Source organism: Pyxicephalus adspersus, chromosome 7 (genome assembly GCF_032062135.1).
Source record: "Pyxicephalus adspersus chromosome 7, UCB_Pads_2.0, whole genome shotgun sequence".
Taxonomy (NCBI): Eukaryota; Metazoa; Chordata; class Amphibia; order Anura; family Pyxicephalidae; genus Pyxicephalus; species Pyxicephalus adspersus.
The window spans coordinates 17,777,029-17,788,505 of NC_092864.1; the positions used below are offsets into that span (position 1 = coordinate 17,777,029).

The 11,477-nt window shown below is 36.8% G+C and overlaps 1 protein-coding gene across 1 annotated transcript; it reads left to right on the forward strand.

The window, feature by feature from the left end:
• Window positions 1-342: 342 nt before the first annotated feature.
• Window positions 343-9,854, forward strand: LOC140334510 (cytochrome P450 2W1-like). The gene is made up of 8 exons (XM_072416784.1): window positions 343-505; window positions 1,636-1,785; window positions 2,153-2,310; window positions 3,249-3,422; window positions 5,286-5,427; window positions 6,515-6,699; window positions 8,042-8,183; window positions 9,362-9,854. The coding sequence occupies exons 1-8, from the start codon at window positions 385-387 to the stop codon at window positions 9,586-9,588; spliced, it is 1,299 nt and encodes a 432-aa protein (XP_072272885.1). The 5' UTR covers window positions 343-384; the 3' UTR covers window positions 9,589-9,854.
• Window positions 9,855-11,477: the final 1,623 nt, after the last annotated feature.

Consider the following 11,477-nt stretch of genomic DNA (forward strand, 5'->3'; position numbering starts at 1 on the left):
TTGACAGCAATACCATTCTTGTCTACATATTTATTTAGTAACCCTTTTATAACGATCTTTTGGTTTATTTTGGCTGAGCCTTGTTGGACTCTTCTAGTATTAGTCAGGCAATTAAAGGGTCAGTAAAATAAAGATTTAATTGATTGGGGGGTAATAGTTTAAACATAATATTATTATTATAGTACAATTATAATTTATTAATTAATGGTCTAATGGTGGGCTTCTTGGGTGCCATATAATGGGTGTTCCCAGTCCAATAAGTATATTTTCTAGATTTATGATGTATACATATATAAAAAAAATAAACAATCAAATATTAAGTTGCTATGTGTCTTATTTAAGCTTTCGGAAAAATATGGCCCAGTATTTACCATTCATCTGGGTATGAGAAAAGCTGTTGTCCTCACAGGACTGGAAACCATAAAAGAGGCCTTGGTGGAGACTGGGGATACATTTTCTGACAGAGCCGCACTTCCCATATTTTTTTCCATCCAGCGTGGAAATGGTAATCAACTAATATGCTCTTTCTAGAATTTCCTTTTTTTATTCAACATTGTTTGCTTAGCAGAGGAATAATAAAATGGCTACTTTATACTGTTAATCCTCTTAGCTTTATTCCTTATTTTCAATTCAGCTTGCAATTAAATATAAAATGTGATACACCTTAACTTATAATTATACATCATCATATGACATGGGGATAATCAAACTAAAAAAATATTTTATCTATCATCTACTATATATCAGGGTTAAGTATTGTTGAGCACTTAATTATCAGAATGTATGTTTATGATCTTTATTTTTTACATGATATTATTATGTTCTAAATTCAGCACTGATAAAGGAGGCTGAATCCCTGAAACGTGTTTGCACACATATACAGAAATAAAGGGTTATCCTACATTTTACAATTGTCACTAAAACAGGAATGTAGAGGAAATCTTCATAACGGGGCACATCTACTGTTCTCAAACTTATAATATCTACTCATTTTGGGGAGATTTTCACAAACAGTACTTACCACTGTGGACAAAAAGTGAGGGAACATCTTTCCATCAAACAACATCAAGTCATTGCAGAGGTTAAAACCTTTCCCCACTCCATCACAAAACACAAAAACTCTATCACAACATTTTGGCTGTAGTTATACTATAAATACATACACCTAAAGCCAGCAATTAAATCGTAATAGTTAGAATTCCTCCCACCATATTTGTTCAAGGTCAGTTAGTCGTGACATAGTGATGGCATCACTCTTTTCTGTGTCTTCCACTGTCCAAATTCAACAGTGGTGAAGGCAGGGAAGACAAAATGTGAGGATGGCAATCTGCAGGAACCAATGCCTGTAGGGATATGAAGCAGCTCGAAAATGCTTGGCCATACAAAGGGATGTGTTAAAATTTTGTCAGTTAAGTTTTTTCTATTCTATTTGATGGGGTTCATTATGAAGCTCAACTCTCCTAAAAGCACAATCTCTGATAAAGTACATGTGGCTATGTGAAGAATACAGTACTTCATGCTGTACAAGGACTGTACATAAAGTAAATACAGAACCTCTCATTTAGTGATGCATAAAATTGACCTTTAATGCTGGTAAATCTTTTATTCAACTTATCCCCTTCCAAAATTTGAAAGGTGTGTTTTTTTCATCGGGAGAAATGTGGAGAACAACAAGAAGATTCATGATATCCAGCATGAGGAACCTCGGAATGGGCAAGAAGATGATTGAGGATAGGATAGTAGAGGAACTTCAGTTTCTAAATCATAAAATTCATTCTTATAATGGTAAGTGTTTTATGCTAAACACATTGACATAATTACCGGTATTTGGATTATTGACAAATAGGGGATATACATATTGGATAAAAACTAACTAAAAGAATGATGTAGGATGGGCAGGGAGAGGGATATGTTGAAGGACAGATGTTTTGTAGGAAGAGTCTTTTTATAAAATTGTTTTGGTCCTAAATGCCCTGCTCCGATAGTGCCGAAAAATTATTATACCAAACTTTTCTGAACCACGTGGATTTTTCAAATATTCTAAGATTGTCTTTTGGCTTGTGCAAAGAAACAAAATGAAAGAAAAATACATTTAGATAGATGCAATGTTCACTATACCTTGTGGGTAATTGTAAATATGTTTATTATTTAGGTGAGCACTTTAAACTGAAGGAGTTTTCCTGTGCACCAACAAATATTACATTTTCTATGATATTTGGAAATCGCTTTGAGTACAAAAATCCAACTTATATGCGAATTCTAGATTTAATTGATGAAATTGTTGTTCTGCTTGGCTCGCCCTCCTTACAGGTAAGTACCTCTGTCTGAACAAGTATTAGTCTCTCTCCAAAGAAAACAAACAACATAACTATCAGATAGGGTCCTACAGAAACTATCCAACCAATCTGTACTCATTCAACAGGCTATTGGATTACAAAGTTGTTGATTTAGATAATATTGTGTATCACAAGCCCTATTGTGTTCTTTTAAATTATAAATGTTATTTAGAAAGACATGGGGGTAGAAGAATCAACTATGATCTAGGGGCCTACTAGCAGGGATGGACAAAGGGGTAAAGGGAAACAATGGCAAAAAAAGAAAAACACAAAAGAGAGTGGGTTAGATAATGATAATAAAAGTCATAAGCACGTGTCAGCCCAGTCAGTTATCTGAGGGCAGAGAAAGTTTTTTCTTCTGAAAGTCAGGTAAAGGGCAATGCAGGAGGGAGAAAAGGGAAGGTTAGACAAAACATAGGTTGGTAGCAGGCCACAAAAGTTCAAAAACTAATGATATCATAAAACAATGCAGTCAGGTTCTAGGAGAGATAATGGACCTGATTGAATAAAGTTCCCCAAAGTTGGAGAAGATAGAGTATCATGGGAGAAGCTGGATGATCCAGCAAATCGAGAAGGAATTTTCTAAAAATCATTTGCTATTAGTTGGCAAAAGTTTTCAATCCTGGACCATATCCATTCCAGGTTTTCTGCATCGCTCAAGTCTTGAAGCGCTTTAATAAATCAGGTGCAATATCTGAGAACTAGCTAGTGGGGGTATAAGGCAGGTTAGGGAAAAGGCTAAAATTCTGCTCTAAAGAAACAGTTAATTTACAAGGCAGAGGCCATCTAACTGCTAGGAAAAGTGCAGAATGTTATTGGGACTCTCGGTTTATTTCAGAGAATTGTATTTCCTTTTAAATAAGTCAAAGATGGGATGGGTTAAACAATTAAAGATTCAAATTTTTTTTTCAGATATTTAACTTGTATCCCATGTTTGGATCCTTTCTGAAAACTCACAAAGTGATACTGAATAAGATTGATGAGATATGCATGGTGCTGAAAGACGATATTAAGGCCAAAAGGCAGACAATAGATGACAACTGCTTGCAAACATTTATTGAAGCGATCATTGCCAAGCAAGAAGGGGTAATTGTTTTAATTATTTTAACTGATTCATTATTCATTCTTCTTTATGCTTCCCATGTTAATGCCCTAATTATATTGTGAGTGTCAGGCCAGCCCAGAACTACTTGTTAATATAATTGAATTCTTCCTGGGGGTGAATTTAGCTGTATGCTGTATGAATGTTTGGAGGTCACTTAGGAATGCCTAGTTCAGCGAAGGCTCTTCATCGCGGGTGACAAATCCGTCTAACACAATTTTTTTTAAACCAGGGCTCCTCCAATGGTTGGTAGGGTTCTTTCAGCAATTAGCAATGTGGATCTCTCAGGTCAGTTAACCAGGTACCAATGATCTTTTTGGCTTTCTGTAAGGGTGACATTCTTACCACTCGTCAGAAATGTAAAAGGAATTCTTCCTACTGATCTAGCTAGTGCTGTGGATAAAGTCAATATAGCAGCGGTTCCCAAAGAAACCTGAAAGTTCTTTTAATGGTTCTCCCATGGTAAATAGGTCAGGAAGCGACTATGCCAAAATAAATGGCCGCAAAAACTACCTAAGGAAAGGACTGCTTGGGATGACCACAGCAAATGAGATGCCAATCTCTGGGACTTTATGACCTTGCAAAATGGAAAAAAAATTGCTTAGCTGAAAACTTGCCCACTAATTGAAAATACACAAATAATCTTAGGCACATTTGGATTGGCTCCTGCAAATGTTTTTTATTACAGTTTCTGTTTCTTTTGAAAAATTGTCTCCTCCTATCCCTTTGACCACAAAATTAAAGATGTTCTAACTCCCTTGCAGTCCTCACCTTCATAAAAGAAAACAATTTTGCAACAATTTTTTTAAAATCTTAGAGAAAATGAATAAAGTTTATAATTGAAAAAGTTAAACATAAAACATTCCACGTCTTGCATGTTTACAATAAAAGTTTGACAAGGGAAATATGTGCAACAAAATAGACAATGGCGGTGATTACCAAGAATTGTATTTAATGATTTCTAAACCTGCCCATGATAACCAACTGCCATAACTGTATTATGAAAGGAATGTTATGTTACATAACTTGTTTTCTGTCATACCTCCGTCCAGTGGAGCAAATATTCTTGATGCAGTAAATATGTTATTTTGGCAGAGGCTAGGATTGTGGACTAACATGAGACAGATAAATTCCAGCTTTAGTGATAGTATTGTCATTGGCTATCTGGCTTTGGCAGCTAGTAGGCTGCCACGAGTTTGGAGTATTAGGTCATTTACCCTTGATATACCATCGTTGGGGGATTTATAAACCTTTTGCTAGATGATGTAAAAAAAAAGAAGCAATAACTCCCCGCTATCTCAAGCAACGGGACCCAGGCCAAGCAAAAAAAAACTCAGTTGAACCTTGGCACGCCGTGCTGTAAGTAAGCTGATACTTCGTTCATCACTTACATGTAGCTCCCATACTTTCTTACCAGCCCTGATTATCCATATTTAGGAGCTCTACTCCTTTCCTGGCTAGTCACAATTAGGCATGGGCAACTAGAAACTACATTTTTCCAAAATCTACCATTCCCCATAAGTGCTAGATAACAGGGAGTTTACTGTGACTAGGAATAACATTTTTGATGTCTTGCTAATTATAATGACATGCTGGTGCGGCCATCCAGAGGCCCAAGTCTTCTTACAGTAGTAGCCTATATTATAAAGTATCCTAGTTCCAAATGTGAGATATATAATACCCAAACACACATCTGCTTTGAATATTATGAGAATATCCCCTATTATTCTACTTTAACACTACTATTGAATCCATGTTACTCTTGTCCCCAAGGCAAAAACCTATGTCATCCATGGCTACATTTGCACTTTGGTCTAACATCATTTTCATGTGGGTTTTTGTCACAGGAAAGAACAAACAAGGACACATTGTTCCATGATGATAATGTATTGGCCACCGTACTAGACCTAGTCATGGCAGGGACAGAGACAACCTCTACAACACTACAATGGGGAATACTGCTGATGATGAGATATCCACATATACAAAGTAGGTTGTGTTCTCTATACTTACTCTGATTGGTACGGGCAATCTTTCTGGTTTCATGTAGTTTTATTAATAAGAAGCATGCACAAAACTGTATGTTAAGCTACAACATACTAGTCTCCAACAATTCAAATCTGGTTCATTGAATAGGTAAATATACACTTATTTAACGCATACAAAACAAAACAGTTATGAGTCTCTGAAAAGGACAACTCCACTTACAACAGCTTTGTTTGGTGAGCTTATTGAGAAATGATCAAATGCTGATGTCATGCTGTGTTGGATTATACCTAATGTGAAAAATAATATCAAAAATTGGCTAAAAAAACAAGTGACCTCAAAGGGAATGGAAGCAATATCTGCTGCTTGGATAGCTAAACTTTGGCGTCCCCAGGGGATGCAATTACTAGTTTAGCTCAGTAGAACCTCCCTACTAACATTGCTATTAAAATTGGGTCAATTACAAATTTAACTTTACCATCAGTCATTTGGCTTGATACGGATAGAACTTAACAACAAACTTAACAGTGATATGAAAGATATGACGTCTTTTTGTGGGATTTTTTGTATTTTAGGTATGAATTTTAGGTAGTAATTTAAAGGGATTGTTTTAGGATTCCTGTGTTTCTGGGTGCTGAGAGTATACCATATTATTATGTTGTAGGGGGCACCTATGAGCTTAGGAAAAGTAAATGATTTATTGGCTCTGATTTTTTAAAGCTCTCTAAGGCTGGAGAGGATACACTTTTATTAGTGAAGCTGGGTGATTCAGCAAACCTGGAATGGATCTGGTCCAGGATTCAAAGCATTTGCTAGCAAAAAGTTTGCAGGTTTGCTAGATCACCCAGCCTTGGAGAGCTTTAATAAATCAGGCCCAATATCTAAATAAAGGTCATTATGGTGCATTAGACTGGTGCTGTTACTGTCGTAGTACTAGCAGATGACCAGTGGGGAACTGGACCTATCTTGATATGTTATATATACAAATAGACTATTGGTTAGACAAAAACAATAAACCGATCTCTCTCTTATCTCACTGCAGTAATGGCAGGGATTTCAGCTATAAAATTCCATATGTATATATTTTTAGGAAGAGTACAAAAAGAAATCCACAGTGTTCTGGAATCAGGACGCCTTCCACGCTTTGAAGACAAGAAATCCATGCCTTATACCCAAGCTGTGATACATGAAATCCAGAGGTTTGCCAACCTTCTTCCCCATGTCCCACATGCCACATCCACAGACACTAACTTTAAGGGTTATCACATTCCCAAGGTGAGTGACCTTAGGAATTCCCAGATTCAGACTTATTAGTTTCACCAATTCTCCATTACGTTTATCTTAGGGTGCCCATGCTATCATATACTATATCCCAGACTATAATATTAAAGACGACTTTCAGGCCCCTTTAGTACAACCCACTTTTTTTCTGCATGTACAAACACCCCTCAGTTCCCAATAGATTTGGCCATATGCAGAAACAGCCAGCTTGGGAACAATCAGACCAGTAACTTGATAGAAATGTGATCAATTTACCCTGGAAATATAAGTCAATAAAATAAATAGGAGTCAACTATATAAATATGTATTTGTTCAGCTATCTGATAATTGAATGCTACAAAGGGATCTACAGTTATTCAATGGGTAGTCCATTGTCCAAAAGTTTAAATTTTTCATGTTTGACTAAATGGAAGTACAACCTGAATCTCCTAATTGGACCAAACCTCAGCCCTAGTGTTACCAAATATACAGAGACCATGGTCATTCAAGCTTCTTTGAGAACCATGTGGAAGGTATACAGAAAGACTAAAAGCTAGTAAATGTGGGGGCAAGAGTTGTAGAGCAGTTAGACACAACATAGCACTTCTTTAGGTCTCATTATTGCTATGATCCTTGTTATCATACAGCTGGACAAGGGAAAAGCTCATAGTACAGTAGCCTGGACCTCTCTTGTACGGTAAAGTATTCACTTCAATCATTTAAAATTGAACTCACTAAATGTCCCTCTATCCATATGCCTCACATGTAGGATTGCAGCTGTAACCTAAATCACATGGATATAACACTGGTTTATTATCTGCTTTGGCAAGCATACAAGGTGTCATTGGAAGCATTTCTAGTTTATAACTAAAAGGCCCTTTAAATATGTGGTTTGGATTTCTAAGAAATCCAGATCAGCTTGGTAAATAAACTGTACATTTACCACTATATATCCAATTTATTGTGAAGATTGAGAAATCCAATGTCTAGCTGCCCTGAGTAAAGCATTGGATATGCCATTTTGGCAAACGATGGAGTTATTTAAGGTTAACTTTATTTTTAATTGCATTTGTTACACTTTACTAAGAGTTTCACACTTGGAACAGCCAATCGTTCCCACTTCTTAGTGTTATTTATGTATGTTTCTTTTGTTTTTTGTGTGAGCCTGGAAATAAACCGAAATTCCCAAAGCTATAAAAAAAACCAAAACAAGCAGATGTCCCCTTACCAGTTGTTTTTTGAGAAATATCTGCTCATTTTTTTCATATATATACACAGGTGCTTAATTTTTGTAGTAAAAATACAGACCTAATATATGCACAATGCAAGTGGTTTATTTTCTCCATTTGTTCACCAGGGCACCATTATAATCCCCCTGCTTACATCCATTCTGTATGATCAGCACCACTGGGAGGAACCATATCAGTTTAATCCCAATCATTTCCTGGATAACGAAGGGAATTTTGTGAAAAAAGAAGCTTTTGTTCCATTCTCAATAGGTAAATTTCCTATTCTGATAATTACTGCTGAGCTCCAATACGACAGCCAAAGTCGCAGTGGACATGAATATATGAGTACTGTTTAACCACAAAAAGGTTCATAATTCTTTTTCTGTCTTATTCTTTGATACCTGTGTTTGTAACCTGGGTGTAGTCATTGTAAGCACCAAAAAAAAATTACCCTATAACCCAGCAATTATTTCACTTCAGCAGATGAGTAAAAAAGAGAAAAAGGGAGGAAAATCATGTCTGACAGGTAGTTATTTGAAGGCTTGAGGGCCAAATAGAGGATAGAGTTCAGACCCTGTGGAAAATCAAGACCATTATTGGTTTTATATATATTGTAAAGAAAGAAGAAAAGGAAAGATAAACACAGGAGCTTAGAACAAAGCCATAAATAGAAAAAAGATTTAGAAAACAGTAAAGAGAAGAAGAGTAGAGAGAGGCATGTCATGGGCCGACATCACTAGAACCAACATTTGAATGGTCTAGGAAGCTTTAGGCTATTGAACTTATAAAGGTAATAAGGGGTAGCCAAGGTCTTCTGAGAAATAATGGCCCAGCCAGGGTGACCACACTTGCCAAAATGTAGACATGGAGTGAGAATAGCTATTTTTATTGGATAAGAACCAAGAAATTTTATGTTTCAGTTACAGTTCAGAGGTATAGTTGGGGTAGCTAACTGCCAAGTTTTCACCAAGACTATCGTAGCAGCAGTAAAAAGATTAAATTTGTGGAAGAAAACATTGAGAAGGCTGTAGGTGAAGGAAAGCCTCTGCTGATTTCTTAGGAAATGAGAAGCCCATCACCGTGTTAATATCCACCTATCCAATATTGTCCAACCATAGGACACTCCCACCAGATATTGAACAAAATCCCTCCTGTAGACCATCCCTTAAAAGTATCTTCCATTAGATTGCGGGAATAAAATTTCCTCTTTCCTGTATTCTAATCTTCATATACTTTCCCCAGCCATACTTGCAAGTTGCAATGCAGCGATACAACTTCTGATTTGGGTCACTTTCATAGTTTAAATGAACAGAAGATTTTTGGGGTGCTAAAAACTTCATGTTTACATCTTTTCAGCTATCTATGGCATATGAAATCCATCTAGATATTTTTGAATTACGATAAAAAACAAAAGCTGTCTCCATAAACCATACAATGTTTTTCCACAGGACGCAGAGTTTGCGTTGGAGAAAGCTTGGCAAAAATGGAACTATTCATATTCTTCACTGGATTACTACAAAAATTCACGTTCTCACCTCCTCCAGGTATAAAGGAATGTAATCTGGTTCTTGAAGCGGATCCATGTTTTACCCTGAGGCCTCAGCCTCACCTGGAATGTTGTGCTAAAGTGAACTTGCCAATCTACAATACAACAACCACCACGCCTGGCCTATAGAGAACTTGCTGCAAGATGAAATGTCCGGCCCGGGTTCCTATTATCTAGGTCGGGCATGGACAATTTCATTCCAATGTATTCCTAAATGTGTAACTATAAAAACATATCTCACAAATCTTTCTCACTGTTTGTGGGATTTCACTAGGGATTTTATTTTCACATGAGCAGATAAAACATATTTTAAAGGAATTTGTCATGGGCATATTTCATAAAATAATTTTGGAAAAATTGTGTAAAATGAAATATTAAAGATGACAAATTAAGAAATTCTAGAAGGTGTTGTGACAATTTTTTTTTATCACTGTCAACTTTTTTTAAGTACATAGACATCCTGCAACATTTTTCACAAACCCCACAAGTGAAATGGAGATTGGAGAATGGGAGACCTCAGGTCTTTGAAACATTCTGTCAGCTGATATCAGGGTAGCCTGAGGAAGAAGTAGCAGCAGGAGAGCATCTGTAAGATTCTTCCAGTCTGGCTATAACGAGACAGAGGACCTGATTTAATAAAGCTCTCCAAGACTGGGGAAGATAGACTATCATGGGTGAACCTGGGTGATCCAGTAAACCTGGAAAGAAGAATTTACCAATCAAGAGCAAATGATTTTCAAGAAATCCATTCTAGGTTTACTGGATCGCCCCGTGGTCTCCCATAATAGTCTATCATCTTCAGTCTCGGAGACGTTGGATAAATTAGGTCTAAAGTTTAACCCTCAGAAGCATGTGCCCCTCAGTAGGAATGTGCATTGGGAGAAAACAGTGGTCTAACTAAAAGTGCACCTGTGTATAGACAATGGACATTAGTTTTGACCTTGGCATGATGACAATACACACATCAAGGGCAAAGAGAAAGCAAATGCCTTGATAGTTGAGGTTTTTTCAAGGGTCCCCCCTTTTGAGAAAGGCTGAGGTTGAGAAAGGCTGATTTCAAAATGAAGAACTATACTTTTTGTGTCTGCTAAAGTACTTTAAAAAAAAACAAAAACAATGAGTACCATCCCATCACCTTAGGCACACTGGGTATTCCCACAGCTGAACGATCAGGAATTCCTTAGCCCCTCCACCATGGTTATTCCAATGTCCTATTAATACCGTAATATGTGAATAAAGATGGATGGTGCTTACATGCAACCTAACAGCCCCCTTTAAAAGATTTGAGTTATAGTTGGCTGACAAAAGATCGTTTTAAAAACAAATACAAAAACATACAATGAGATGAGTGTTAAAGCGTAACTTTCATTAAAAAAATGAACTTACCTTTACTTTGTAAACCCCTCAATCTGTGTACAAACCGTGTCAAGCAAATCCAGCACTGTCTTGGCTTCCCTCTTCTTTCTGAGGCTGAGCATTCTGTCCATTGCCACCATGTTCTTTCTTTTGGGTTCTCCATGACATCTCCCGACCATTCCAGGAAAGTCGCTGATGATGCAGTGCCTGCTCTAGGGCATGCGAAGAAGGAGCAGCCTGTAGCCTCCTGGGACATATAACGTAAGTATTCTAGGAGGCTATGGGTTTCCCCTTCAGACAGTGGTAAAGACAGAAAGGGAGTTTTGAAAGTGTGAAGCTATTTCAATTTTAAATAGTGTCGGATTAATACTCTTGTAGATTAAATCATGGGAGGCTGACACTTTGAAGTAGCTTTGTGATTGGCTCATCTCCAGCAGTGCCACCAACTAGTCAGAAACAAAAACTAGATAATCTTCTGTAACCTGTTTTTGGATAGATCAGGTTAATGACCTTTGTATAATTTTATCAAAATGTCACAGATGGGCATGGCTGGTATAAATGTCATAAAAAGACAAGAATACCAGGGAATGTAAATAAATCTTTGTATAATATAAAGTGGTATCTCGAGCTATAAATGTTTATCACATAATAAAGTCTTGTTT

Bases quoted from the DNA above. Each gene is read 5' to 3' on its own strand.
- LOC140334510 (XM_072416784.1), top strand. From the start codon at position 385: ATGAGAAAAGCTGTTGTCCTCACAGGACTGGAAACCATAAAAGAGGCC. The intron at 1,786-2,152 runs GTAAGTGTTTTA...TTTATTATTTAG, and splicing joins TAAAATTCATTCTTATAATG to GTGAGCACTTTAAACTGAAG. The intron at 2,311-3,248 runs GTAAGTACCTCT...TTTTTTTTTCAG, and splicing joins TTGGCTCGCCCTCCTTACAG to ATATTTAACTTGTATCCCAT.